The sequence below is a fragment of the Equus quagga genome, chromosome 8, assembly GCF_021613505.1.
Source record: "Equus quagga isolate Etosha38 chromosome 8, UCLA_HA_Equagga_1.0, whole genome shotgun sequence".
NCBI lineage: Eukaryota > Metazoa > Chordata > Mammalia > Perissodactyla > Equidae > Equus > Equus quagga.
Window position 1 is genome coordinate 88,777,014 of NC_060274.1, and position 23,278 is coordinate 88,800,291.

General features: G+C 40.8%; 1 protein-coding gene across 3 annotated transcripts in view; it reads left to right on the forward strand.

Moving 5' to 3' along the window:
* Positions 1 to 23,278, forward strand: part of BMPER (BMP binding endothelial regulator) — a 233,886-nt gene that overhangs the window by 140,892 nt on the left and 69,716 nt on the right. For all 3 annotated transcript variants that reach the window (XM_046669043.1, XM_046669041.1, XM_046669042.1), the window contains 2 exons: positions 3,008 to 3,053; positions 19,180 to 19,509. In XM_046669043.1, the coding sequence (XP_046524999.1) occupies positions 3,008 to 3,053; positions 19,180 to 19,509 (376 nt within the window). The remainder of the gene's footprint in view (positions 1 to 3,007; positions 3,054 to 19,179; positions 19,510 to 23,278) is intronic.

Below are 23,278 nucleotides of genomic sequence, written 5' to 3' on the forward strand. Positions count from 1 at the left end.
TCCCTTCTCTGTTATACACAGCTTTTAATTTTATTCACATCTGTTATTATTATAAACAAAAAGTTGCTGTTTTTACTTGAGTGCCAAATGAGGCACAAAAAAACAACAGCTGTTGCTATTGCACAATTGAATAAAGGGGGGAGGAAAAAAAGGAAAAAAAAACACCTAATTAGTCTTGCTTTAAAAAGCCTCAGACATAAAACTGAAAACCTCCCATAAAAGAAGGAAAAAAAGGGAGATACACTAAGTAGACTTGAACATGGTCTGCTTATAAATATTCATTGGGAAAGATGGGATCACATCATTTATGCCAGTCCTCGGGGAACCTTCCGTGCTAATGAACTCTTGCAGCACATGTTAGTAATAATGGGCTTCCTTATTCCACACGACAAAAACAGGATGCTGTGCCAACCTGGTGGCTTGAGTAACGAGCCTCAGCAGGCCATGGTGGGGTTTCCAGCTTCCCTTGAGGCCTGCCACTTGTGGCAGGGTTGATGGTTTTCATTGTCCTCTTGCTGTGGGGAGGTCAAAGCTCTTTGTGTCACTGGTATCTCATTAGCATTTCTTCTTTGTGGACCATATTTGGGCCTGGAGCTTCCTTCCCTCCAGGCACAGGCATTTCTCCCACCCCGCCCCCTCCCCCCTGCTTGTTAGAGCTTGTCAGTGCCCCATCCTGCCTCAGGGGCCACCTTTCTGTTTCTAGGCGTCTCTCCAATGTTCCTCTGGTTCACACTTTCCCTCCTCAGGGGCCAGCACAAGGACTTTGGAAGATAACTTAGCTCTGCTGTGGAAATCCTGTTAAGCACTTACTTCCCCTCCCCTGCATTGCCTGAGGAAATTAAAAAAAATTTTTTTTGAAGAAGCAGACTGTATTGCCTGCTCTATCCTTCCTGGCTACTACACATCTCTTTTTCCAAAAGTATGTGGGCCTTGTGGAAAGAAGATTTTACAGTTGGATCCCCTATCCACCCTCCTGGCAGCTCCCCCAGAAGCAAAGAGGTACCTTTTGTGAGAAGCGCTAGGAGGGTTCCTGTGGGGACGGGGTCATTAACAACCCCGCCATCTCATCATCGCTAATATGTACTGAAACTTTCTCTATAGTCAGAAGGCTAACCCCATTTAATGCTGGGACCACCCCTCTGAGGTGGGTGCTATTACTAGGCTCTTCTTACCGACGAGGTCACATATGAGTTCCACAGCTAGTTGCATGACACTCAGGAGCTCAGACTTCACAGCTTGTGTTTGATTTAGTGATACCACCAGCCCCACTCTCACTTCCCGAAGCGGGGAGATGGCAGTTTCCACCGAGGTGCAGATGTAGGGGATCATATAGTCATGTTTAGTTGAGGCCTTGGCTTTAAACGGCTCTGCTCCATTCGGATAGAGCACCTTACTCTGCCCATTGTTCCATCGGCCTGAGCTGACCTCATCTGGCTTTGTCCTCAACTGCTTTCAGTCACGAGAAGCCAGAGGAGACCTCTGTGCCAAATAGAAATAAATAACAGAGTTTGAGGCAATGAAAATATGTCGTGATGCCCAAAACCATGGGAAGGTTGTATGAGACTGAGCTTTAAGCCTCTTTCAAAGTCATCTTAGCCTTTGTACCATTTTAGGTCTAGCTGATGCAAAAATGAGTCAGACGTGGTTCTAGTTCTTTAATTATCAACCAGCATTTTTTTAGCCATGATTTTTTTTTGAGTACCTAAATCTATTCTTGATGCAAGTGACTGGTAGTGAATGAGTAAATGGACAGTATATGAGCTGTGTGGTCTTGACCTTGGGCCTTGAGCCACCTCTCTGGGGTCTCTGTCCCTTTATTTTCCTATAAACAGGGGGTAGGGACACCTGCATTTGTTGTGAAGCATAAATGAGATAAAGTATGAAGAACATACAACATTCTTTCTAACGTATAGAAGATACCCGATAAAATTCTCGTAAACATAAAGAATGAAAGAGGATAAAAATCTGGAGTGGAAAGAACATCGCCTTTAGGGTCACACAAAATTGGGTTTGATTTTGGGTTCTACCACCCTTGTATTGCATAACATCAGTTTCTTCATTGCTAAAAAAGGAAATAGTGAGCTTGTAAGGTTCTTGTGAATCTTAATAACAATGACTATAGTAATATATAATATTAATTAAACTCTAATATAGTCTAAGTATTAACTTTTAAATCCTTACTACTGACCTGATGTTACATGACATGAGATCTAGTAGGTTGTTACATAGCGAGTGCTCCCTAAATATTAATCTTCTTCCACGTTTGTTTCTTTTTCTCTGTGAGTCCCATTGAGTCAGAGATAAGAAAATGCCATTCTCTGATATGCTTCTTCCTTTAAGTGTGATGCATTAAAAAATTTGGAAGAAATGCAATATAGGAGATTACACCATATTTCCAGATAGGTAATGGAAAGTTACTCAGCATTTCAAAACTCTCAGCATCATTGGCTTTGACTGCATAACAACGACTTAACCTGGATAGTATACCACTTTCTGAAATAAGAAATCTGGGTGAACTTGATCTGTAGCACAGATAGTGTCCATATCCATAGGCCTGGGCTTGGGTTACAGTTTATTATTTGGGCTCCTCCAACAGGCAAAGACAGAATGAAGGCCTTGCCTGGATTGGTAGATTGACAGATGATTCCCATTTTTATGTGTGTGCACTTGGTCTCCAGAGGGCTAGGCTTGGCTATCAGTGAAAAGGTTGAATCCAGACTGTCTCCATCTTCCCTCCATGTGAGAAAAATCACACCAATGAGTCCTTTAGCTATTATATTTCTCAGAGGATAAAAACAGGAAAGCTTTCTGAATGACTTTGCCTGGCCTTAGAACTTGATACTTGAAACTTCATTTTTACTGTTATCCTCACCATCTGGGCATTGAGTTCAAATACAGCTTGGACTGATTTCATTGGTTTATCTGGTGTTAGATTTAAAAAAGAGTTTTGTCCTCGGCAGACCCTGTTTCTTAACATTAAACCCTTATTTGTTTTTCTCTTGATTAGGGTAAAATTCTCAACAGGAAAGGATGCTGTCCTATTTGCACTGAAAGTAAGTTTATTCCTTCGAAATTGTGCTATTAATATTTGTTTTGCATTTTATAGTGCAACAAGAAAAATGGTGGTGTAAGTTTTCCGCACATTTCATTTCTATGGGAATAGGATGGGATCATCCCAGCTCCCTACAGACACTTTAAATGAATTGTAATCCTTTCACAAAAGCACAGTTGAGGCAAATGTAGATGTTTCCATCGGAATTTCTTGCTCTGAGAAATTTAGAAGATAAATGGTCTGATGAGATTTTAAGAAGGACCAGATAAGTTAATGTGCATTTTACCTGCTAATAGCATTTACAGTCAGAGCTGCTAAGATAATGATAGCCGGTAAAACCAAACATTATACGTAAGCTAGGAGGGCTTTTCCTGCTATCATTGTACAGCCAAACAGCTGCACTTAACTTCCTCTCCCCTCACCCCCACCCCTACCTCTTCACCACTTCACCTGGGCACATCCAAAATGGCTGTTGGCAAAGATAAAACCAGAGGTCCTTGGGCTGGCAATGGTTTCGCCATCCTGCTATTTTTAACTGAGTTCTTGAGAGTTCTCTCTAACGTGGCCTATTCTGAAAGCTGTCTGAGACTATACTACTAATCACACAGAGCCTAGCAACAGATTTAATGTCATCCACACATGTAGACATATGCCTCGATGTCTTAGAAAATTACATTTTAGTCCTCCCCCAACTCATATGGTTTTGAGATAGCTTTCTGAAGTGTTTCATTGAAAGAGGAGTATTAGTAAAATGTCGCTGTCAAATTAGTTCCCATGTATGATAAGCAGGATTACCAAAGCAATGAAATCTATTAGAAAGTATTTTATGAGCCAGCCAGGCTTCGAGCAGCAGGCTTGATAACAGTTGAAAGCAGCTTTCATGTCGGAACAGGTTTGTTTATTCCACTTGTCTAAAATCAGAGTATATTTTTCTGGGAGTTATCCTGGCTCATTTTTTGGACAATAGATATATAGATTCATTATATACATATGTATACACGTATGTATATAACTTTTATATATATTATATGTAATATACACATATATATTACTATTTTTTGAGACAGAATTATTAAGCAATTATATATTATACACTAGATAAAAGTGCTGGTTGAATTAATGAAAATTAAATTGTAGATTTAATAAAAGAAATGTTTTTATAGATAATGCAGTACGCAAAATAACTCGAAGGAGGCCAACTAAGTATAAGTTAGCGGAGTCCAGGAATTAATGCAGGAAGAAGAATTCACTATGATTAACACACCAGTTGATCGCAAAACATGTGTATAAACGATTACATTTAATCATCTTCCCAGAGGCCCTCTGAGGAAACTTTGTTTATGGATGGTTTGGAGGCAGCTTCCAGCTGAATTCCTTTCTGGATGAACAGAGTAGAGTCTAAATTGATGAAGTTTTCCTCTGTATCCACGTCAATGGAGATATTTGCATTTCCCTAGAAAGTAGCTCTTAGTTGAAGCAGAGACAGACTTCAAAGGAACTCCTAAGATTTTCTAGCTAACTCTTTCAATTTGCATGAGCACAGATAGGTTACATCTGCCAATCGCACTGCTGTCAGCCAGAACCACTGCTTATCAACTTAATAAAAAATATGGCTAGTCTTGTACAGAAACAACCTAAATCTTGAGTTACCTGACTTTATGTTACAAGAATCAAGAAGGTAATTACTGAGATAGTTGAGAGAAAAGCTGCATTCCATTATTAGTTTATCCACTATGGGCTAGCCTTGCCATATCCAGAATACTGGTGACTTATCAGAAAAAAAAAAGAAGAATATAAGGATGGGCATGATGAAATCAAACCAAGTTTATAACTGGTCATATTAAATATTGTGTTGTGTGAAACATGTGAATGAGCCCATGACTTCTGTCACTGAGATAGGCAATTGGCAAGGGAGAGAGCCGCCCAGCTGGAGGGGCAGCTGGGAGACAACTGACTCTGTGCACCTGCATCCAGCAGGTCAGCGCAGGAAAGAGCCCAGGCATGTGGTTCTCAGTCCAAATCTAAATGATATCATCAGATGGCTATTTCTCAATTTCCTTCGGTGTTCTTTCCATCTGTTGACTCTCTCTTGCTCTCCAGCAGTTCTTCCATCAATGCTGTAAAACACATTCCATTTGGCAAGGTTTATTTGTTCAGGCTGAGTTAAAAGATGGGATGACTTCCAATTTTTTTTAAGCAATGCCCAGATTTTCATAATGCATTCAGGTAGGCTAATTCTGATGTCCTTTAGCTACAACCTGAAGACCTCCTATTTTGAAATTTCTTTGTCACTGTATCCAGGATCCAGAACAAACCTTTGGACTCATTTTTTCCTTCTCTGTTGATTATGAAAGCTCATGTGATAGATGGGTTTCTAGAGCAGATAAATGAAGGTTGAAGTACAAACTAAGGCTAGTGTTTTCTAAAACCAGAAAAATGACTGATTTCTATCGTAGTCAAACAAAATCACACACGTACACATACACTCCATTAGTTACTGTAGAGTTTTCAGCCTCAGTATTATATAGTTTGTCTAGATAATTCTTCATTATGGGGGCTGTCCTGTGCGTTGTATGATGTTTAGCAGCATCTCTGGTCTCTACCAACTAAAAGACAGTATCCCTCCATTCCCCAAGATTGTAACAATCAAAAATGTCTCCAAACATTGCCAAATGTCCCCGGTGGGGCCAAATCACCCCTGGATGAGAACCGTTGGTACTCCAAACAGGGGTAACAGCATGGGTGAATGCAGAAATAAACACTGGTGGTACTAGTAGCAGTAACTTAGTCTAAACACACAGTGATTAGACGAAGGAGGAGAGTAAGGTGAGGTTGCTGTTCTGCTGGTGTAGAAAATGACAGACCAGAAGCTTCTGGATTTAATTGAATGTGTTTCTGTGTTTTCACTGCTTAAAACAATTATAAAGGCATAATTATATCTTGACTGATTGAAAGTCACCATCTTTGCTTTAATTGCTGAAAGCTAGAAATAAATTTGTAGCCATCTCTAATGGCATGCAGTTTTGAGCAATAAGCTTATGCCTGACTTCATTTATCTGTCCACCCTTATGTCTTTTGAATCATTTAGTATGCATGCCTGTAAGCTACTTCCAATTCTTTTTTGGAAGGAAGCAAGAATAAATGCTTAGATACATATGTACATACATATATAAATGAAATGGATTGATTACAAAGCTTCAAATACTCTAAAACTTACCTTGATTATCAGTAGTAGTTACTTGAGTGTCACGTTATTTTCAGCAGTGGTGACATTGCATTGTCTGTTTCTAAAATCCCACAGAATCCCTGCCTTGTTGACTAGGTCAGTCTGTCTTGGTAGTTTGGGGACTTTCTAAGACCTCTGGAAGCAATGGCAAAGAGGAAACTTGGAGCAAATGTGTAGAACGTTTTTAAAGGTCTCTTTTTGCAATAGTCAGTGATGATAGTAATTTACAATTCGGTAGGTAAGAAGCAATAATTGAGGTGCAAAATTGTTGTACTCCCCATAGTGGGGCTGTCTTTGTAGGGTTGATCTGAAAGGGAAATGATGATTCTAACAAAATTGGGGAAAAAAGTCCTCTTAAAATCAGACCTGAAGGAAATATGAAAAGCATTGCTGTCTTTTAATAACATGGGACTTTCTTTCTCCCTTTCCAACTGAAAAGAATTAAATTTGGTTTGGATGATTTATTTAAAATAAAATATTTGAAGTGAGCTAAACAAACTTTGTAAAGCTTTCATGCGAGTGTTGTTTCTTGCCAAAGTATGAGCTATGGCCTAAAGCGAGTCTCACTTTGCCTGGGCTGCACGTCACCGGACTGTGAGCTAGGTGCCAAGAAGGCCACTGTCTGTTGTGCCTGTAGCACTTGCTTTATGTGAAATGTTATCTTACTGCGTGTTGGCAAACAGTAGGTGGAATCTTGACCTAACCCCCCAACAGAGACCTGAAATCAGATAAACTCTTTGCTGGCAGAATGTCTGTTTTCTTACATGGAAATCATACTTGGTGGCAAAGTTTTCACTGATAAGAGAGGAGTGTGTGTGTGTGTGTGTGTGTGTGTAGATAGAGGGAGAGAGGAAGAGGGGAGACAGGGAGAGAGAGAGAGAGGTTGACTGTATGAGAGAATTTAGTCTCTTATGCATCTGCAAGACCAGAGGCAACCAAAGGCAGCCCACAAGTAGATGCCCAGCCCCAGGTCTCGTAGATTCATTATGCTGTGCCTGTAGCTACATCATACCTAACCATCAGCATCCCAACCTAAAAGGAGAGTTCATGATTACATAACACAGAGGCGGGGAGAGTATACTGAGCACAGATGTGCATTTAATTGAAATAACCTCAACTACATATCCCACAAGTAACAGGAAATATCAGATTTCAGCAACTCAGGGTGTGAGGAGGCTCACGGTTGCCAGGTGACTTTTTAAACCCCCGAAGAGTTAGTTTCCAGCTGTGTGCAGCATTGGTGTGCCTGCTCCCCAAGAGGGCCCCTGCCCGCGGCGTGCACCCATCACGGGCACTGCGGAATTGTCCCAGCTGGTTTTGGCACATCTTACTTCAGTCACTGGGCAGGCCTACAGGTATCTCCAATTAAAGAGTAGCTGTAGGAGGGAGACTACAACAACAACTTAATGAAACAGTGACCTTGGGGCCCATTTTATGAGAAATCACCACTGACAGAGGTTCCGCAAATTAGTAATTCTGTGTTTGAGCAAGTTTTCTGGCCTCCGAGACTGTAAGCAACTCCAGGTCCCTTAACACCAAGAGTCTGTCCTTAACTCAGGAAAGCAAGGAAATTTGAAACTGGAGCTCAAGATGCTTGTAGAATAAGAATTTGTGGTGTTGACTTTAGCCCTGCCAAGGAGGTGTTAAGCTCAGTGGCCACTGAAGTTTCTGCTCAAGCATCTGGAGTTGGGTCTGTCACTTCTCCTGAGGCCCGACTAGCAGACAGGGGTGGCAAATAAAATCCAACTGTACCACACATGGTGGCTAGGAAATCACACGCAGGCAGGAACCGCATTGGAAGGGGTATGAGGAAATCAGTTTGTTTTCTGTTTATATGCTGCTCTGTTCTAAGGGATACTGTTACTTTAAATTTCCTGGCTATAAATTGTGCAGAGTTGAAGGAGGAGCCTGAGGTTATCAGGAGTCATCCTTTATCCACCGCCTATTGTCGGCTCTTACAGGGTGTTAGTACTCAATAAGCTCTGACTGTTTAGTTAACAATCATCATCTTTGTCTTCATCATCATCAAATAACAGTAAGGCAATAATTGCAACAGCAGTGGCAGCAGCAAGCAGCTAATATTCATTTGTATCTGCTAAGTGTCTAAACACTGTTGTGGGCTATCTCATGTGGTCTCATTTGATCCTCATAGGCATCTTGAGGTCAAGTAATGTTATTAGTTCCCTCTTACAGCTGAGGGAACTGAGACTTAGCGGTTAAGAAGGATGCCCAAGGCAAGTGGTGGAGCCTGAATTCTGACAAGGAAGTCTGGCCCCAGGGTCTGGGCTGGAATTTCTAGCATTGACTTCTTTGTCAGATTGTCCAGTTTGATAACCAGCCGCAGTTAAGAAGGGAGGAGAAGGTCTGGAGGACTTCGCAACTGCTAGAGGTTGGCGATTAGAGAAGGACGTTAGGAGGAGTTTCCAATTTAATAGCGTTTCCCCCGACCCTGCCCAGGAAGAACTGTAGACTCAAAGGTTCAGTCTTTCATCCACCTGGCGACACCTCCACCTTTCTGCCTGCGGCAGAGCAGCGATAGTTGGGATGCTCTGTGCTCACTGATGAATCAAACTTTCTTGGTTTTCTACGTCCACTCACTTTTCCAAGTATTTTTTTTTCTTTTTAAAGATTGGCACCTGAGCTAACAACTGTTGCCAATCTTTTTTTTTTTTTTCTGCTTTTCCCCAAACTACCCCAGTACATAGTTGTATATTTTAGTTGTGGGTCCTTCTAGTTGTGGCATGCGGGACGCTGCCTCATCGTGGTCTGATGAGCCATGCCATGTCCACGCCCAGGATCTGAACCAGCAAAACCCTGGGCTGCTGAAGCAGAGTGCGCGAATTTAACCACTTGGCCATGGGGCTGGCCCCTTTCCAGGTATTTTCTCCTTCTGGCAACTCAAGGTTGAGATAGTTCCAGTGGTAAGAGAAGATCTCCCCAAATTGCCTTACAACATTAAAATATATATAGTTTTAAACTTGAAGTAACTGTGTATAATTTCTACCAGGAGTAAGAAAGAGCAAAGTTGCTCTGCCACTCAAGCTCATCACCATTTTAGCATCATGAAATTGTATAAATGAATGAACCTTAACTATGAGGTCAACCCTCCCACTTCTCAGGTGAGGAAACTGAAGCTTATGGTAGAGCTGGGATGAGAACCTTTCTTTTTTTTAACCTCCTATCCGGTATTACTCTATAATATCATATGGCCTCTCTGGATGTTTGCTTGGGAAAGATTTTTGTTTTCTGGATTTTTGTCTTTTTGATGAGGAAGATTGTCGCTGAGTTAAGATCTGTGCCAATCCTCCCCTATTTTGTATGTGGGACGCCACCCGCAGCATGGCTTGACAAGCAGCGTGTAAGTCCGTGCCTGGGATCTGAACCTGTGAACCCCAGGGTGCTGAAGTGTGCGAACTTCACCACTACGCCATTGGGCCCGCCCTGGGACAGTTATTTTTAATATAGATATTCCACTATTAAATCATTCAATGAAAAGTTACTTCCTTGTCTAATTTTGAAAGAATATAGTTTGTACATAAAGAGATTAATAAATTCATTATTAGACACCTGGTACATCTAGCCAAGGTGGCCATCTTGAATCTCAAGAAAGATGCAAATACTCAGTTTTAACGGAAAGAACTTATAACCAAAATCCCTTAGCAATGGTTCGCCTAAAATACAGTGACATGACGAAACACACAATACAAACCTCAAACTCTGGAACTGAAAAGTACACTTTCTGGAAAATACTGTATAATAAATTACACATTACTGTATGCAAAGCTGAGGTAGATTTATTCCTCTCTGGAGGTCACATCTCCTATGAGCAAAATAAGAGCAACAAAAGTTGCTACTTCTGCCGCCACTGCAGTTACGGTTGCTCCCATTACCAGCAGTGATTTATCGAGTGTGAGTCCCTGTCAGACATTGTGATGAATGCTCTCCATGCATTCTGTCGTCTAATCCTCACACTGATCCATGAAGTGGAAGCTATTGTTATCCCCACTTTACAAATGAGAGAGCTGAGGGTCTGCGAAATTGAATAGGGGTGGTCCATTGTTACCCTGGTCCATGAGACTCCAAAGCCAAACTTTTCGCCACTATTCTACCATCTCTATCGACTATATTTGTATTCGCTTTGGAGCTTTACCTCCAATTATATATGACGTTTGCCAATTTCTTTCCTCTATTCACGACCACAGGCTTCATTTGAAAGTAGTTGCATTTGCTCACCCTTTTAAAACCTTATCTACGTTTATGAGGTCACTTAACCTCTTCAGTCTCTTGAGTTACAATACTTGAGTTCCAAATTTCCCTGGGAGTTTGGAGAAATAACCCATCAGCTGCACTCTGTAGCTCCCTCCGTTGTGAAGTTCATTTAATGAATACTATCCTTCTTTCTCCTTGTCACAGCCTCCTTCTTGGTTAATACTCTCTGCCCCCAACCATCGTTCTACTCCTCTGCTCTGCCCTTTCATTTTTCTTAGTACAAGCATCTGTTCTCCTTTTGCTTTTTGCCTTTTCATCCTGTGATCTCACAGCTCTGCCTCCAGTACCCCTTCTGTAGTTGCTCTCTCATTCTGGTTTCTGATTTGTCCAAACTTCAAGTTTCTTAACATATATCTTCTTGACAAGATGCTAATATGGTGGATCTCAGCTTCTAATCTTTTTGGAGAGCACATTCTTCTTTCAAAGTACTGCATTTGAATTGTATTAACAATAGCTACCTTGATTCTCCAAATTATCTGGATCGGGAGTTGCACGGAGGGATTAATCGTTCTTTCCATCCCCTCCCTATCTGTTGACTGAGTTCTGGCACCCCCGTAATCCCAGCTGCACAGGTTTTGAGCCTTACTGTTATTTCTCATACTTTTGGCATTTCTCTCCCATGTTGCTAATCAGTCATCAAGTCGGTTGATTGTCTTTTTGTGTTGTTTTTCTGATAAATAATTTCCTTCCCATTCCCATGGCAGCCAGACCTTCATCCTATTGCCTGCAACTACCCTCTGTCTTTTCTCCTGCAGCCCTTTCTGCGTGCTGCTGTCAGAAACCCAAACCTGGCTTTCACAGAAACCTATACCAGTTTCCTTCACTGATCTCTCACAGAGTTTCCCAGAGTTTGTTTTATAAAACACTAGTGCTGAGCGATGGTAATGAGTAATATTTTCAAAACAAGCTTCAAGATTAAATACATTAGGGAAATGCTGGGTCAAGTAAACTTAAATGTGTTTCTTTACTCCAGAATTCTCAGAGCCCTTTCTCTGCCAATGTGCAGGGTAAACTTGCAGGAGGGTGATGGAGTATAAAGTACCTCCCGAACTAATTTGAGCTGCAGAGCTTTTTTTATTTCTACTTATTTTGGCAGAGCAACAGGCAGGATTGATGTTTCATAGGAAACACGTTAAGAAATGTTGGTTCTTGGGAATATATTTAAACTTCTCAGGCTGGCAATAAATCTCAGGCCAATTTATTTAGACAACTTGGGTGTCTCCCATCTCCCAAAGCAACTTCCCACTTGGGTCAGCTCGGTCTCCTGGTCCTCTTGTGTAAGCTGCCTTCTTTCCTATGGCTATGACTTTATTAACATTCTTCTTTTGACCGAGCCAGCTTACTCCATTCTAGTCCCAAATCTACATTTTATATGACTTTTATAGACAAACTCAACTCACATTGCCTTTTCAACAAATCTGCATTTTATATGTGTTTTACAGTCTTATCCAACTCTATTTTAGCCAGGGCTGGGTATCTATTTGCTGGATTTGCATAGCGTTTATAATAAAAAAAATGAATCATAACCACTCTGAGTATCGATTATGTTCCCAGCGGTTTTACAACGCTATTCTTGTCTTTATAGCCACCCTGCAAGGTAGCTGTTCTTAGACCCACATTATAGGTGAACAAACTGAGAGTTAGGTAGTTGGTTTGCACAGGATTTTGTCATCATTGAGTGGAAAGACTGAGATTCAAACCCAAGACTCTCTTCAAAGCAACAGCCTTAATGTTTGCAAAGCTCTAAGGTGGCTTTGAAGCTGGAAGCTAGGTTACCTGGGAGATGTGGAACCCACCTCTTCAGCTCAGGTGCACAGCTCTCTTCATTGATAAATAACAATTTCTAGTTTAAAGAGAGCAGACATTTTAAGGTCAGAGCTTGGATGACAAGAGTGACAAAAATGCATCGTCTATCACCAGTTTGTATTAACACTTGGTGAGTTTCTAGCATCCTGGAAGGTGCCCTGGAGAACATGGATAAAAAGCTGATACAGACCCTGAGTTTAGAAATTTGTAATGTAGTTGGGGAGATGAACTATAAACACATTAAATAAGAGAACCATGTGATTAACCATAGTTAACTTCTAGATAGGTGGTTTTAAACTGAAGGTCATGGACTCCTAGGAGGTCGTTGATCGGTTTTGGAACAGGGTGTCTATGAACCTCTACATTTTAGTGGATACACTCATGTGCCTTGGAAGGAAGAGTGTCTACACCTTCCTTCAGATTCCCAAAGAGCTCTGTGATTCCAGGTAGTTAACAACAACAGTTGCACAGGATGCCGTGGTATAGGGTGTGAGAGGAAGCATCAAGTCATGATGGGTAAGGCACTGGCCTCAGAGCTGCAGAGACCGAGTTGGACTCTGTCTTTACTGCTGGTGGTTGGCTGACCCTGGGCAACATGGCAACCTCTCCAGATTCATTGCTAATAAATTATGGTAATAATATACAGTGTGCAGGGGAGTAGTGAAGATTAAAGGAGACAGTGAAAATATGGAAAACATCTGGCACGGTACCTGGCACAAACTAGTCACTTTAGACTAGTCACCTTGGCTTTTGCTAAGTTGATTAGTTTCCTATCACTGCTGTAACAAATTTCTACAAAAGTGGTGGCCCAAAATGATACAAGTTTATTATCTTACATATTCTGGAGGTTAGAAGTCTGGAATGGGTCTGAATGGGCCAAAACAGGTGTTGGCAGGGCTGAGTTCCTTCTGGAAGCTCAAGGGGAGAACCATTTTCTTGCCTTGTTCAGCTTCTAGAGGCTGCCCACATTCCTCAGCTTGAGGCCACCTTTCATCTTCAAAGCCAGCACTGGTGACCTGAGTCCTTCTCCTGCTGCATCACTGGGACACTCAGGCTCCTGCCTTCCTCTTTCACTTGTAAGGACCCTGGTAATAATATTCATCCTGCTGAGGTTATCCAGAATAATCTCCTCATCTCAAACTGACTTAGCAACCTTAATTCCATCTGCAGCCTTAATTCCTCGTTCTGAGAGCATTAATTAATTATCCAATGAATCAATTGACTGAGCGAAATTCTGTCGATAACCTGCTACATGCCAGTCATTATATGTGCCTGTTTTAGTAAGTTTAGTGTGACCAGTTTATTTTTTTCACTAAAATATATTCTATAATTAATTAACCTATTCATTCAACAGATATTTATTGATACCTAATATACATTGTACCAGGCATTGCTGTGAGTAACACAAAGATGAATCCATTTATCATATATGTAGTATATATTATATATATATATATATATATATATATATCCTCTCCAATATAAAAAACAGTGTGCTTATATAACTATAAGCTAGAATAGCAGTTGATTTGTCATAAGTGTGCTATGGGTTTGGTGACCATATTTTTAACCCCCAAAGTGAAAAACGTAGTGTATCTATAGGGTAGAGTATTTGAAATTAAGACTGTCCTGGAAAATCTGAGTGATATGGTTAGTTTTGCTTTTGGGGTTCAAAGGAAAGAGAAGTGATTTTGGCTGATGTATCAGGGAAATTGTTATGAGGAGTTGACATTTGAGCCAAGAGCTGAATGGTCCCTGTGCTGTGACCTGTGAGGTGTGGGGTAGACATGGGCCATTGTAGGAGCGAAGGTGAGAGATGTGGGAGCGCTGGAAACAGTTGGGGAGGCCCTAGGATCTCAGCCATGGCTTTGAGGGGTAGATTTATTGTAGATTAGATCTTGAAGGTAGGGACTGCTTCCTTTGCTCTCCTGTTTGAAATTGGTGAGTATATGGGGTTGTGGAAAATATGGGAAAGAAATTTACATTTTTTCCTAAGATTTTTTTGTTTTTTAATGTATTTTATTTAATTAATTTTTGGTTTATAACATTATATACAGTTACATTCTTAAGAGTATTCCTACTCAACTTTTTTTTGTATATTAGTTTCCGTTGCCTACTTACCTTTTTTTAAAATCAGTTTCTCATATGTAGATTTGTAAGTATACCTGATGGATTATAGATCAGCGGAAAGAGACCCACTACCCCTTACTCCACCATGTTCACACAGTAAAGTTAGATTAAGTTCTTGATTGAAGAAGCCAAGGATGTAAAATCTCAAGGGAATCCAGTTGCCCCTTGGTGGAGCATCCGTTGGCCCTGAGGTCTCCTGAGGGCAACAGCTGTCAAGGACACCTCTGAGTGAGGCCAGGGCCTCCTGTGTGGTGGAGAAGTTCCATTCTGACTGGGTCACATACAGCCTTTTATATTGGAAGCTTGCATCTTGTTCAGGAAGAGCCTAGACCAACAGCATGTGGGCTTGTGTTAAGGGCAGTGTTTCTAATCCCAGTCTTTCCTGGTTCTTGACCCAAACTTGCCATCATCACAAGCCTTACCCACCTGGGGTTCCCAGGAGCCCCAGCACGACCCAGTGACCCCAGAGTCCCACAGGGTCTGTTTCCCTGCAGTTTGTGTGGAGAAAAATTTAAAGTCATGGTTTTTATTTGAAAGACCTTCTCATGGTTTGAACACTTCTCTGGAAATGTGCCTATCTGTGTGGTGGTGTGGTACGATGAGTTGTAGAGACCGCTCTCTTTGCTGAAGTGATGGAATGAGGATGAAAGTCACTTTCTATGTTTTCAAAGTGATTTTAATGACTGGGGAAATCTTGTGATATGTTAAGTGAAGAGGAAATAAAATTTCATGTACAGGATAACCTAAACTATGTTAAAACACACAAAAACACATAAACACTGGTTATTTCTTGGTGGGGGAACCATGAGTGATACTTTCTTTTCTTCCCTATGCTTTGCTGCTTTTGTTTTGTTGTGTTTTGAGGGAACGAGGGTAGAGCCCACTCAATTTCTCTTATTTTCTTCTTTATAACACAGAGTTGCATAATTTTCCCTTAATTTTCTCTGACGGCTGTTTTGAGAACAATCACTGCTCTCAGAAGGAAGGCATTTTATCAGAATAAATACACCCATGGCAGAAAAAATGTCCCTGATGAGGTTAAGAGAAAAGCATTGGAACTACATTTTCAGAAGTGGCCTGACTCTCTTAATTCTCATAGCAATCTTATTAAAGTATATAACATCAAAGTGATATGTTTTAATCCAGTACTTTTCATTTTTTAAAACAAATATTCTTATTCCCAAAGTTTACATAGCCATTGTAAATAATGAAATGTAAATGTAAATAATAATGTAAAAACACATAAACAAGAAAGAGGAAAATAAATATCATCCGTAATTCCATGACTTAAGAGAAAAAAAACAACTCTTAATATTTGGGTTTATATACTTCTAATCTTTTTTCCTATGCCTAGAGATTTGTGTACATATATTGAAAACAAACCAAAACAAGAATGACATCTGATGATTTGACTTGAAGGACTATGAAAAAATTACCACCAACGGTAAATTGGCATCTTTCTCTCTATCCTCTGACTTACACATACTCAAGCAAAGTTAGTTACAGAGTGATCTGTTTCTTTAGTTCCAGTGTCACTCCAAACTTTCCAGAAGAGTGTGACTGGACATCTGCGCATCTTGGACTGCAGCACACTTCACTGGGTCTGCTGGAAAAAAATGAGATGAGGATACAATGCTGATTTTTGTCCCCTAAATGTTCCTCTAGCCTTTTTCTTTTTCAGTTAGGCAGATTTTTGTGACCCTAAGATTCTCATTTTCAATCATTTTCCGGTGCACGTGTTCGCTGCTCCTACAGGATCTGGCAGGGGGACCTTGAGGTGCCAGGAAGAAGGGCCAAGGTTTCAAAATTATTTTAGTTTGTAATACAAATGTCCCCAAATGCAACACATAATTCTCAGGCATCTTCCTAGTCATGAAATTTTGTTGGCCTCTTCGATATTGCTGTTACACAGAAAAAACATCCCGCTCTCCAGACCCTTTTCTTCCACAAGTTAGGGCCTCTTGAAAAATCTCTCTCCTGACAGCCCTGTTCACACATGATTTCCCTTGCCTGGTCTCTGTGGATGTCCCTTGCTGCTTCCCACCCAGCTATGACTAAGCTCTGGCTTCCCCAGGGCCACTATGGGCAGTATATTTTCTGTTGCTTCTTTGAGGATTTGCTTTGTCACATACTTGCCCTTGTCTATAGGTCCCTACATCTTGGCTCTTAAAAACAAGATATAACAAGAACAAAAACAAAAACAGAAAAGAATAAGGAAGAAAGAAAAAGTATTACGCATGGTTCTGTCACCAAGAAATAACCACAGTTTACAATTTTAGTGTGTGTGTGTTTGTGTATTTGTTTTAACACAGTTAAGATTATCCTGTATATAGAATTTTATTTCCTTTTTTTTTTCATTTAATGTGTCCTAAGCATTTCCTCGATCATGGACATTATTCACAAACTTTTTCAATTACTAGATTATAATTTGTTTTATGGATTTACTACCACATGCTTAGCTGTTCGTGTAATGTTAAAAGACAATCCATTTTCTTCTTATGTATCCATGATCAATAGGCACGTAGAACAGTGCTAGGGTAGGTAGTGAATTCTTGGTAGATGTTAGCTATTTCTGTTTTTATTAATGATAGTCGTGATGCATTTGTTGTCAGAGCATCAGGAGAAGTTGTGGGTTGTCTCCGGTGCAGGGAGGCAATAGCCACTGCGGACTCTGGGCATTCCCTGTGCCTGTCCCCAGCTGGGAGAGGATTCCTGAGGAGGCTGGCTTCAGCTCCTTCAGTATTGCATTGGCCTTTTCAAGCTGAGGTCCATCTGTTATAAGCTCAAAAGGTCAAAAGCCTTGATCGGTTCTGGGTATTCTTGCTGAGTATGAGGAGTTAGGAACTCTGGGAAAGCCCTTCTCTTGAATTTGGTTCATCTGGTGGTCAGGTTAACATTCAGTCCCTTTGTGGCACATGGTAGTATCAACTCTGAACTATAATTCTCCTGATGTCACTCAAGGTGTCCCAAAGAACAGCCTTGCGCCCAGTCATCCACAAAGCACCATTTTCATGCCAGGGAGAGATTTTGTTTGTCAGAATGGGAGAGAAATGTATGATAGGATAGTTTCGAAAGTAATTGCATGGAGAAACGTCTGGAAAATGCAGTATGGGGTGGTAGATAGGTGGCAACACTAGTTGGGGGGATATAGGATCAGGAAGGTGGGAGGGGGGTACAAGGTGAAGCAGTAACATTGCAGTTGCCAGGAAAAAGCAACCAAGAAAAAAACAAGAAAGGAACAGAAATAGAAGGTGAATTCAAATATGGCTGCGCAGCTTTCAGAGCTTGTCTTCCCACCCACTTCTTTCTCCCTCCTCCCTCAAATAGTGTCTTTTATATATTCCTTACAGTATTTGTGCATTAAAACCATCATATATGCCAAAAACTAGCTCTTTTTGAGTCTCTAGCAAATATTAACAAGGAAAGCTAACTTAGACTAAGTAATTAATCTATGAAATTCCAAATACATGTGATTTACATGGAGGCACATGAAATTGACTTATGGAACGACATAATGATCATAACATAAAACAACATTACTCTCCAAACACTTTAGAAATTAAAAGCAAATGTTTGCCTTGGATCCCATTGGTCCTATCAGATCAGTTGGCACATCCTTCCTCTGTCTTGACACTTAATTCTTCCCTTACATATTCAGAGTAGTTACGCATGTGAAATTCTCCTATTTCTTGACCTGTTCTCCTATTGACTGGAAATTGCTCTTTTTATTATAGTTCTTTCATCATTTGGGCTAATTTCTCTAAGTGAATTCCTCATTTCCTGGTTGGTCATGCCTCCTCGAAAACATAAAATATCTTTAAATGGAGAACAAATCAAGGCCAAATTTTGTTTTAAAAAAGAAACAATATTTAACTTTTTAATAAAAACCTTTGAGATGCCCCAAAGTGTGAAACTTGACCTGGGTCTCAAAAGTATTTGAATTAATGATATTTTGAAGTGATGAATTTATTGGAATTTCTTAAATTTACCAAATGATGGGTTTTACAATTTATTTTTTATCTAACTCGATTTTGATACATAGATCAAAATATAGGAACTTTGTATTTCTACAAAACACATAGAGACTATTAACTTGTTTCCTAATGTTATTAAACATGTATCTGTTTGGCAGTTCTATTTAGTTGTCCTTAGTAAGTATACGAGTGTTGAGTATAATACTTCTGTGTAAAACCATGAGTAAAATTTAGAATACCATGTTTCCAAATTTTTTGAATTAGTTAAATGGAAATAATACTAATGTTTTGGTGTATTGTCACTTATGTTGCTGCCTTTAAATAATTAATGAATTAATTTTGTTCTTGATTGTATGGGTTATGAAGTTAGGCCAGCTCTGTTTACAAAATTATCTTAGTCCATTTCTCCATTCCTTACATTAAGACCACAGAAGCTTATTAAGTCTCCAAAATAGAGATGCTTTAAAAATTTAGAGGTGTTGTAAATAACTTTTAAGTATAAAAGCACCAGTAGTATTACATGTCCTTGGATGTTAGGCACAAACTTCTAAAACAACCAAATTTAAAAAAATTTTTTAATTGATTTCACTTAGTGCATTTCTGCTAAGGCCCTCCCTTACCATGGCAGGTGCCCCTTCCAGATTTATGTCAGGGACCCCTGACTTCTCTCTGAATCCTTCGCTTGGTTTATGACCTTGCTTTTGTCTCTCACTCATCCGCAGAGCCCGGCGTTTGCACGGTATTCGGAGATCCCCACTACAACACTTTTGACGGACGGACATTTAACTTTCAGGGGACATGTCAGTACGTTTTGACAAAAGACTGCTCCTCCCCTGCCTCGCCCTTTCAGGTGCTGGTGAAGAACGATGCGCGCAGGACCCGCTCCTTCTCTTGGACCAAGTCGGTGGACCTGGTGCTGGGCGCGAGCATCGTCAGCCTCCAGCAGCACCTGACCGTGCGCTGGAACGGCTCGCGCATCGCGCTACCGTGCCAGGCGCCGCAGTTTCACATCGACCTGGATGGCTACCTCTTGAAAGTGACGACCAAAGCAGGTGGGCTTCCAAGAAGCAAGTGGCTTCTGTGTCCCTCTGGCCCTTCCCTCTACCTCACCAACCTGCACAGCAACACCACCTGAGTGCTCAAGAGCTGTGGCTCCTCCTCCTCTGTGTAGGACAACTCGAAGGCAGAGAAGTGTTCCAACTGCGGGCGTTGCTTCATCTCCACTCACCGGGGCTTTGAAGGGAGATCTTGAAGATGCCACAAAATAGCTGGAGAAATTTGCCCATCGTGGAGCCTTATAATCTGAGGCCAGTCACACTAGTCTTGCAATCTGCCGACATCTAGCATCTTTCCATCCGCATTCCAAAAATAGCACTGTGCTCTCCAAATAACCTCTTTCTCATATTTTGCTGCTGTTTTAGGCCGTTGATGTCCAGCTTGGAATTGTCAGTGTCTCTCCCAGCTCAGCCAGTAATGTGCAGTTTCACATCTGTGGGAAGGAGTATTTCCTTGTTAGTGTCTGTCCAAGAAGGGGGAATCCTCAAAAGTAAACTGCAAATGTGTGGGTGTGAAGATGGGAGTGCAGTGATGGAACCCTGTGACCAGCAGTGCTGTTCATTCTTGACCCTGGGGAGGGATGCTTGCTGAGCTGATGGCTAGAACCATTGGCTCCAGCTGGAGGACACTTAGGAAGTGCTCTGAAAACACTTCTCCCAGCCTTAGGCACATGGAGCTGGCTCCTGAGGCCCTTTCTCACCATCCCATGTTGCCTGAGGCCTGCTGGACTCTGTATTTCCACTCCATGGATAGACACATTCCTCCTAGACCAAACTGTGCATGGATGCCAACAGGTTACTCCTAGGGGTTCAATGAGGCTCAAATCCTTGTCTGTGAGATACTACCTAAGAGAGGTATCTTAGAAGCAGAATTCAATCCTTCATAATCAATCCCAAAGAATGAATTCAACTCATTTACACATTTTATTGTGTCATGTATGGTTCCTTCCATGCTACCTTGGTTAATGCATATTGTTTGTCAGTTGGATATTGGACTGCATGTTTTCCTGGTGTATGCTATTTCTTTAAGCGTCATGCTTAAATCACCATATTTCTTGCTTTTGGCATTGATAAGAATTTAACAATGTAATAGCATCAATTGGGTTCCAGTTTCTTTAGATAATATGGATCCAAAAGAGAAGCATTTGATAGAGCAGGCACTTTTGAGGGACCGTAGAGACCATTCTCTGTTGTACCTTCAGAACCCTGTTAATTGTTTCAATTCAATCCAAAATATATTTGGTAAATTGATTTGAACCTATGGAGTGCCAGCTTAGCTAAGCAAAGGCAGGAAGCCAAGGAGAAGCCCAGGGAATTTTTATTTAGAGAATATAACACGGTTTCTACGAGAATGTTAAATATTAATGTACTGGAACTTTCTGTAAATGGGGAAAGATTCTCATTCTTCACTTTGAAAGTGGCAGATGTGAAGAGCTCTATTCATTCAACTTTAGGGGGATTAGTTCTCCTTTGAAAATTCAGACACCTGTTGTTGTATTCAAATGACATGCCACTCTGCAGAAGTAGGCCTTAGCTCATTCCTTTAAAGGAGGCACTCTTTGTGGCTCCCAGTAAAATGTGTGCAAGATGACCCATTCTTACACAGCACTAATTGGAAGCACCTTGCCTATCTGTCTGCAAGCCAGCTGAACACAATGGATTCCACTGATATGGAAATTATTAGTCAACCACAGCCCAATTCTCCAAGGGACCCTGGATACCTGACGATTGCTAACAGCCTACGAGGTTCAATACCGTTCCACTCACAGCTGGCAATACCTTATGGAATAAGTGTACTCTTTGTAAGGATTCCAATTGTAAAAATGAGCAAAAGGATAAAGCTGCTAAGAAAATAATAATAGATCATAAATACCATAATTAGATTAGTGAATTTAACTGTTCTAGGCCCGGAACTCAGTTTTACAATTTCTTTTGTTTTTCCATCTTTTACCATGATGCAAGTAATTATGTGGCGCCCTTCATACCCAGCTGAATAATTTCCTGCAGTATGCGAAGCACACAAGCTCTCCGCTCCCTATGGAAGAACGGTATTCCTCTGGGCAGTAAACTTGCTTTGAGATTATCCTTTGAATGGAACAATTCCATTTCCAGATAATAGTTTTCCCCACTCCGGTCTACCAATTTCAGTTTGTACTGCCCCTCAGGGATAGTTTCTTTTTATCACCTATTGATTGTCTATTTAAAATACAGCATATCTTTGAATGTTCTTCTTCTATAGATATTTTTTTATTTTATAAGCTCATATGATCAAAGGATACTTTCTTCAAATAATATCTTAAATCAAGCCTGCAGCTGGAGGATGGGAAATGGGGAGGAAAGAATCTTTGCCCTTGTGGCTTATGGACTCAGCAATTCATGATGGATCATTTGGCAGACGAGCACAGGTGGTCGTGTAGCTTGCCTGGAATTAGGCTGTAGCTGCTTTCCTAATGACAACAGGCATAGGGCAGAGGGCACAGGACGAGGCTTAGTAGCTTGAGAAAGCACTGCCCACCCCACCGCACTCCCCACCCCCACTCTCAGCACTTAGCCAATAATTTAAAAATATTTCCTTTCTGCCATCTGCTCACTTCATCAACTACCTGAAAGAGTTAGGTCAGAGCCACCTAAAAGAATTAACACGTGGGAGTGTGGCTTTTTATTTTACTTTTGGTGGGGTTCTCCACTTGATGAACCTGGACAGTACATATGTATTTATTCCCCCCACCGGGTGTAAAATCTGAACAGAATAACCATGCATTTTGAAGCATCACTACAGTACGTCTGCAGACTTTGCATCTCCTCTCTCCTTTAAGTGAACAACAGCAAAAGCAACAGTAACAACAAAAAGCAAAACAAACAAAAACAGGTACAAAATAAAAGAAAAACAATCCCTCCCCCGCCCCTGCCAAAAACCCCTCAAAACTAGTGGTCTGGAGCCAGGTGACACATTTGAAGGGTGACGAACAAGTTGGTGAAACATTCCCCGGTGAGAAGGGAAAATTGGACGGTTCTTCCTACAGTGGAAGGAATGTGGCTGCTGCTCACATCCCCAGATGGGACATATGCTTCTGCTTTAGCCTTCCGACTCTGCCAGTTATTTCTACCCAGTTTCCCATGCAGAGAACTGGCAGACTCATCCCAGCTGCAGGAAGCACTAACCCCAGCCCCTCAAACCCTTCCATGATGTTTTCATCTCATAAGATGCCTATTGAAAATATCTTTTGGAAGAGCAATTTCTTCAATTACAGCTTATTAGGTTTTTTTGCCTGTCACTACTGTAATCTACTTTGCATGGATTTTACTCATGTAGAGGGTAAAAAAAAATCATGCAAATGCATATGTATATGATATAGCCTTAGATAAAGGCATCTGTAGTTGTATAAGTCATCCTTCTACAATATGAAGCCTAGCATTGGTCCATGAAAATCCTCTTAATGTAATAATAACAAAGAAAAGAGGAATAAAAGAGAGTAAATTACAAATTATTCTCTTACTTTAGGGACCATGTTTTAGGAAGGAGATGTAAAGAGTTTTGAGAAGAGTTTACTGAGAAGGCAGTGGGTCTGAATCTTCCCAAGCATCCCTGGACCACCAGTCCATTGCAAAGAAAGAACACAGTGATTGGCTTGTTCACTGTGAGTTGAATTTCCACCAACTCAGTTGTCCAAGGTCTCAGATTTATTAAATCATTGTCAGTAATGATGTTGGAGCTCCTTTGGATGTAAATTCTCAACCATTGTGGCACTTGGAAGAATAGTATTTG